Source organism: Eimeria maxima, genomic scaffold (genome assembly GCF_000499605.1).
Source record: "Eimeria maxima Weybridge genomic scaffold, Emw_scaff1089, whole genome shotgun sequence".
Taxonomy (NCBI): Eukaryota; Apicomplexa; class Conoidasida; order Eucoccidiorida; family Eimeriidae; genus Eimeria; species Eimeria maxima.
Window position 1 is genome coordinate 4,254 of NW_013563398.1, and position 7,761 is coordinate 12,014.

The 7,761-nt window shown below is 38.8% G+C and overlaps 1 protein-coding gene across 1 annotated transcript; it reads left to right on the forward strand.

Annotated features, from left to right (window-relative positions):
• Positions 1-3,771: 3,771 nt before the first annotated feature.
• On the forward strand, positions 3,772-7,166 carry EMWEY_00048430 (hypothetical protein, conserved; the record flags this gene model as incomplete). The annotated part of the gene is made up of 7 exons (XM_013477268.1): positions 3,772-4,129; positions 4,675-4,742; positions 4,962-5,136; positions 5,517-5,672; positions 6,666-6,749; positions 6,980-7,111; positions 7,159-7,166. 7 exons carry the CDS (start codon positions 3,772-3,774, stop codon positions 7,164-7,166), a joined length of 981 nt encoding a protein of 326 aa, XP_013332722.1.
• Positions 7,167-7,761: the final 595 nt, after the last annotated feature.

The window sequence follows — 7,761 nt, forward strand, 5'->3', positions numbered from 1 at the left end:
AAAAGAATAAAAAATGGACATGCTTAAATAATTAATTATTTTATTTATACAAATAAAAAAAAATAAAGAAATAAGACGACAGAATAAGGAGTATTATGTATCGTGGGGCATTGTATTTATACATACCTCTGCACGCTGAGATAATGACGTCTGCGCCATGATAATAAGGACAAAAAAGGAAAAGGATGTATGTCTAAAGGAATATATTGATTAAATAAAAGGTTTATTCAAAGAAGAATGAAGAAAAGAATCAAAAAAACGTATATTTGCAAGAAAATATACCCCTATAGCATCATAAACAAGGCGGCGGCGGGCAAGGAGAGGGCTCCTTTGCTGCTGCGGTGATTATATTGAGCTGCCTATACACCTGAATATATATTTTGCAAAGAATATATCATTAAATATGTATTTTTTTGCATTAATAAATAATTAATACAATTATAAAAAGAAAAATGTCTTTTTTTAACGAAAGAAGGAACCAATTATACCTATTTTATACCTTTTTCCCCTTTTTTGTTTTATACCCGCAGCATGTGGTGTTGCGGTGTATAGGCAGCTCAATATTCTGCACCGTATATAAGAAGAGTCATGAATAAGAAGGAAAAGAAGAAAAAAAGAGGAAAAAAACAACAAAAAAAGGAAATTAAAACATTTTATACTATTTATTCAACATAAATTATTAATTATTATGTATTTTTTATCCTCTGCTATACATAAATATATATAAGGATAAGACAGTAGTGCCTCCTTGCATAAAAAGCCCCATTAAATCAGAGCAATAAACCCCCCTTTTTTTTTCCTTCTTTATTTAATTCATTATATTTATTTATTTTATTTTATTTATTCTTTTATTTTATTTATTTTTTATTATTTTATTCTTATTTTATTCAATTAAATAAAAAAATACATTTTATACATATTTTTTACCCTTTTACCCCTTTTCCTATATCCAGGTGTACATGCAACTATTATTTTTTTATGTATTTCTTCCTTCTTCCTCTTCTTTTCATTATTATTATTATTTATATTAATTATTTTATATTTATTCTTTTTTATTAGCCTAAAGAGAGCACATTTTATTCTTTTCTTCCTTTTTTTTATTTAATTACTTTATTCCCCTTAATAATAATAATAATAATAATATTAATATAATAGGGGGAAAAAGACAACAAAAAAACAGAAGGAATTCTTTTTATTTAATTTATTTTCTTCTTCTTTTTCCTTCCCCTCTCTGTATATATATTATTTATACATATATAATATAATATACATATAGTATATAATATATATATGTTATGTATAATGTATATATATTTATTATTATATATAGACCTTCTTTGTGGTGTATAGGCAGATACAATAAACTTTTCTTCTTTTTCTTGCGCCTTTTACTTTTTTTTTATTTTCCTTTTTTTCTATTTTTCTTTTTATTATTTATTATTTTAATGGGGCTTTGCATGCATGCATGCATGCATATGCATGCATGCATGAATGCATACATGAAAAAAAAAACCTACTTAATAATATTTTTTTATTTTCCTCCTTTTTATTCCTTTTTATTCCTTTTTATTCCTTTTTCTTTTTATTCCTTTTTATTCCTTTTTTTTTCCTCTTTTTTTTCCTTTTTTCCTCCTTTTTCTATTTTTTTTACCTAAATAAATACAAACAAATACACAATTAACGACAGGAAGAGGCTGTATCTGCTGCTGCTGCTGCTGCTGCTGCTGCTGTTGCTGCTGTTGCTGCTGTTGCTGGTGCTAGTCTTTAGGGTTTAGGGTTTAGGGTTTATGTAAATATAGTTTAATATAATTATAATTAATTGTTTATTTATTTATTATTTTATTTAATAAATAAATAAAATAATAATTATATTATATTATATATAAATAAAAATAATAAAAAGAAATAAATAAATTATTTATTTATATTAATAAAAAAAAAAAGAAGAAAAAGTATAAAAAGTATTTATTAAGGGATAACAGCAGCAGCGCTTCCTTCTTCCTACTATATCTAAACCCTAAACCCTAAACCCTAAACCCTAAACCCTCGATAACAAAAAATAAAAATTAGATTAAGATTAATCATAAGAAAAGGCAGCCAAATGTATATGCAACTCCCTGCTGCTGCTGCTGCTGCAGACAGCTGCCTATACACCTGAAAATGCATGTAGAAAAGACGAAAAAAAATAAAACAGTAAACCCTAAACCCTTGTTTGGGGTTTAGGGTTTAGTAGTTGTGTTGCAGCAGCAGAGCTGCCTATACACCCCATTTTTATGTTGCTGCTTCTCCCTCCTCAACCCTAAAGCAAATACGCATGCAGCAGCAGCAGTCAACCTGCTGCCGGTGCTGTTGCTGTTGCTGCTGCTGCTGCTGCTGCTGGGGAGGTGCTAAGAAGCGCTGCTGCTGTTAATAGCAGCAGCAGTCCCCTCTCTTGCTGCTGCAGCAGTGGACAGAACATCTGCTGCTGTTACTGTTGTTGCTGCTGCTGCGCCTTGTGCTGCTGCAGCAGTGGCTTCCGCGTGATTAGAGCTGCTTGTGCTGCTTCTGCTGATACTGTCTTCGCTGCTGCTGTTGTTACTGCTGTTGCTGCTGCTGTTGTTACTGCTGTTGCTGCTGCTGTAGCTGCTGCTAGCGCTGCTGCTGTAGCTGCTGCTCCTGATCCGTTGCTGTGTGCTGCTGCCTCGCTGCTCCCAAGTGTTGGATTGAGTAGGAGCTGCTGCAGCAACAGCAGCAGCAACAGCAGCAGCAGGAGCAGTGACTAGATGACTAACTGTTGTAACAGTGTTGCTGTTGCTGCTGCTGCTGCTGCAGCTGCTGCAGCAGGAGCAGCAAAAACAGCAGCTACTAAATGTATAGAGAAGAAGGGATGGAGGTAAGGAAATAAAGAAAGAAGGAAAACGAAAATAACACTAAAATAAATTTATTTAATTATACTGTCTTATTTATTACTAAGGTGCAGCAGCACTTTGAGGTGTACGTACACTGCAGCAACAGCAGCAGCAGCAGCAGCAACAACAGCAGCAGCTAGTATGTTACTAGGATTAAAAGAAAGGGGCTGTTAAGGAGCACTAATAAAGAGTTATTTTATTTATAATAATAAATAATAAAGGAAAAGAAATAAAAAAGAAGAAATAAATTATTTATTTTCTTCTTTTGCTGCTGCTGCACCCAAAGCTGCTGCGACCGCCCCACGGTAGCTGCCCGTACACCCGAGGAGGAGGAAGGAAGAAATAAATAAACAAAATAAAAATTAATTAATTAATTAATTAATTTATTTATTTATTTATTTAAAGGGATACCAGCAAGTTTATTTGCTGCAGCAGACGAAGCAGCAGCTAATGAACCCAGCAGCAACAACAGCAACAACAGCAGCAGCAACAGCAGCAACAGCAGCAAGAGCAGCACATGTTGCTGCTGCCTGCAGTGTCTAGACAGCTCATCACCCCTAAAGTATTTTTGTTTATTTTTATGCATATCTGCGAGTTTTTACCGTAGAGTGCCTCAGTATATATCTAACAGCAGCTGCTGCAGCAGCAGCAGCAGCAACAGCAGCAGCAGCAGCAGCAGCACCAGGAGCACGGCTGCAGCAGCAGCGGCAAACCTCCCGCTGCTTATTCCTTCCCTCTTCTCTACTTATTATTTACTTTTATCTGTTTAAGGGTACTCAAGAGCAGCAGCAGCAGCTACACCCTCCGCAGTGCTGCATCGAGAGCAGCAGCAGCAGCAGCAACAGCAGCAGCAGCAACAGCAGCAACAGCAGCAGCAGCAATGATGGATGATAGCGACAGCAGCTCGGAGGGGTCTCTGGGCTCTGCTTCATCAATATCATGCCGAAGCCCGGATGACAGCAGCAGCAGCAGCAGCAGCAGCAGATCCCACAGCAGCAGCAGCAGCAACCGCAACAGCAACAGCAGCAGCAGGACACTTGGTATGGTATTAACAGGAGATATAGATGAAGCAACAGCAGCACTACAAAAAAGAATAGAGATAGTAGATGATTCTGCTGCTGCTGCTGCTGCAGCAGCAGCAGCAGATAATTCAGGTGTATCTGCTGCTGCTGCTGTCAGCAACCTAAAAGAAAAACACATTGCTATGATCAGCAATCTCTCACAAAGAGAAATACTAGCAGGTTAGTCTGCTGCTGCTGTTGCTGCTGCTGCTGCTGCTGCTGTTGCTGCTGCTGGCGTTGCCGCTGTTGTTGATGGTTATGCGGTTGTGGCGGCATTTGCTGCTGCTGATCCTGCAGCAGCAGCAGCAGCAGCAGCAGCAGCAGGTTGGGTGATTACGGATGATGGAAGTTTGCTGCTGTTGGCCGGTTGCTGTCATAGATGTACTCTTGGGCATTTGCTGCTGCTGCTTAGTTTGCTGTTGCTGCTGCTGTATTTGCTGCTGTTGCTGCTGCTGCTGCTGCTGCTGCTGCTGAACTCACATTCTTATTTGTCTTTGTGAGCATATATCTGCGGTGTCTATGCACCGTAGATTTACAGCAGCAGCAGCAGCAGCAGCAGCAGCAGCAGCAGCACAAGCAGCATCAGAACTAGCAGCAACAATATCAGCAGCAGCAACACCAGCAACAACAATACCAGCATCACCAGCAGCAGCAGCAGCAGCAGCAGCAGCAGCAGCAGCAGCAAATATGCATTGTGTGTCTGTGTATAGTTGTAAATGGTTTAGTAGAAGGGAAAACCCTTGATGATGTTCTTGCTGATGTTGCACCAGAGGTTGCAGCAAGAGTTGAACAGGTAATTAGGGTTTAGGGTTTAGGGTTTAGGGTTTAGAAGGGTTTAGAGGGGTTTATTAGGGTTTATTAGGGTTTACAAGCAACTTGAGGGTTTAGTATTACCAGGGTTTAGGGTTTAGGGTTTAGGGTTTGTGGGTATAATTGGTTAATTGGCGTTATTAAGACGTAAACCCTAAACCCTTTTTTTTGTTGTTGCTGCTGCTGCTGTTTGCTGCTGCAGGTTGCAGCTGAGCAAGCAGCAGCAGAGGCTGAGGATTCAGATGCTGCTGCAGCAGCAGCAGCAGCAGCTGCAGCTGCTGCAGCAGCAGCAGCAGCAGCAGGAGATGATGATGAGCCAACTCCTGAGCAACTTATTAACATTGCTAAGTTTGTTCCCCTGAGACTTACCTATGAAGGTACCTCTAAACCCTAAACCCTAAACCCTAAACCCTAATATATGTAAACCCTAGAAACCCTAGGATATATTGAATATATTATTACCCTAGTATATTATTATGTAAACCCTAAACCCTCATCTTGTTGCATTAATCTTGTCATTTTTATCCTTCTTTTTCTCTCTCCCTTTTTATTGTTTATATTTAAGGGTTTAGGGTTTACGAGGGTTTACGAGGGTTTACGAGGGTTTAGGGTTTGCACATGTTATTCCCTAAATATTCATAAAAAAAGAAGTATAAGGAGTTAGGAGGTCGTTTTTTGGGTATCTTTCTCGTAAACCCTAATGAAGGGTTTACAAGGGTTTACAAGGGTTTAGGGTTTATTGTTTGTATATATACAGAACGTCGTTGTTTACGTTTATTAGAAGGAGCATTAGAGGTATCTGAATATAGCGATAAAGTAGATATAATTTGTACAAATAAAACAAAAAAAATCGTCAAAGAAATTCGTCATCTTTGTGCTCTTCTTGTTGGTCTACTTATTGCTGATGATTTTGGTTAGTTGCTGCTGCACCTGCTGCTGCTGCTGCTGCTGTTGCTGCTGCTGCTGCTGTTCCTTTTGCTGGGTGTGGTGGTGATGGTAGTGTTTTTTATTTGTCATCTTTGTGCTCTTCTTGTTGGTCTACTTATTGCTGATGATTTTGGTTAGTTTGCTGCTGCTCCTGCTGCTCCTGCTGCTGCTGCTGCTGCTGCTGCTGCTGCTGCTGATTGCGGTGCTGCTGATGGGTGTGGTGGTGATGGTAGTGTTGTTTATTTATCATCTTTGTGCTCTTCTTGTTGGTCTACTTATTGCTGATTATTTTTGTTAGTTACCTGCTGCTGCTGCTGCTGCTGTTGCTGCTGCTGCTGCTGCTGCTGCTGTTGCTGCTGCTGCTGTTGCTGCTGATGGATGTTATTGATTTGTAATGTTTATGCTATAAAAATATTGTTGATGATTATAATGACTGAATGAATGTCCTCTTGTTCCTCTTCCTCTTCCTGTTGCTGCTGCTGCTATTGCTGCTGCTGCTGTTGCTGCTGCTGCTGCTGCTGCATGCATGCATGCATGCATACAGAGGCTGGCGAACGTTTATTACAAGAATTAACATTTAAGGAACAAAGTATATTTTATAAGAATATATTTGAGGTAGGAAGAAGATATAAAACCCTAAACCCTGAGAGGATGAGATCCTCTTATGGTAAATTAATTTATTTTCTTATGGATAGTAATAAACCAGAAATACAACAATTATTACAATTTGATTTAGTTATGCCAGGTATGTAATTTAAACCCTAAACCCTAAACCCTAATTTTCTTAATTCTTATTTATAAACACTAATTCTTATTCTTTTCTTATTAAACCCTTAATCCTAGTCATGAATTCCCGAGTTCTTATTCATAACCCTTATTCATATACATATAGGGTTTATTACGGTTTATTACGGTTTATTAGGGTTTATTAGGGTTTAGGGTTTGGGTTTATTAGGGTTTAGGGTTTGCTCTTTTGCAGTAAATACTGTTTATTCACTCTTGGCCTCAAAGAAAAATGGATTGGCCCTCCTTAAGGATCCTCTTGTTCATATTGCTACTAGAGGTAAACCCTAAACCCTAAACCCTAAACCCTAAATAAACTCTTAAACCCTAAAACCCTTGAATCATAAATAAACCCTTAATCCCTAAACCCTAAACCCTTAATATATAGAAAAGGTCCATGTAGTGTATATTTAGCATGTGATTGTATTAGGAGTGTTTGTATATATTTAAAGGGTTTAGGGTATTTTTGAGGGTTTAGGGTTTAGGGTTTAGGGTTTGGGGTTTTGTCAGAGATAATGCCCCAGAATAAAACAAGAGCACAAATAGATAAAGAAATAAAAGAAAAAGAAGCAGCAATAAAAACCCTTACGCGTAAATATGCATCTAATCAACCCGTCAAACAGAAAGCTCTATTTGGACTCAGTAAGGGTTTAGGGTTTAGGGTTTAGGGTTTAGGGTTTAGGGTTTAGGGGTGTAACAGGCTGGTCTCCGATTTCGCTGCTGCTGTCGCTGGAATTGCTGCTGAAATTGCTGCTCCTGCTGCTGCTGAAATTGCTGCTGCTGCTGCTGTTGAAATTGCTGCTGCTGCTGCTGCTGAAATTGCTGCTAGGGTTCCCGCGTTTGCTGCTGCTGCTGCTGTTGCAACTATTGCTGCATCCCGTATTTGCTGTTGCTGTTGCTTTTGCTGCTGCTGCTGCTGCTGCTGCTGCAGGGTTGAATATATTTGCGAAGGGTTGTGACGGTGACGTTGACTCTTCTTCTTCCTCCTCTTCTTCTTCTGCTGCTGCTGCTGCTGCTGCTGCTGCTGATCAATTAACAGCAGAAGAAGTACAACAATGTTTATATTCCCTTAGTGATAGAAATACATTTCTTCGTTATAATCAAAAACCTTGCCAAAGAATGATACAGTTAGTCCTGCTGCTGCTGCTGCTGCTGCTGCTGCTGCTGCTGCTGCTGCTGCTGCTGATCGTGGTCCTGGCGGTGGTGGTGGTGGTGTATTTGTATCTGTATCTCCTGCTGCTGCTCTTGCTGCTGCTGCTCTGTGTCCTGTTGTATATATATATATATATATA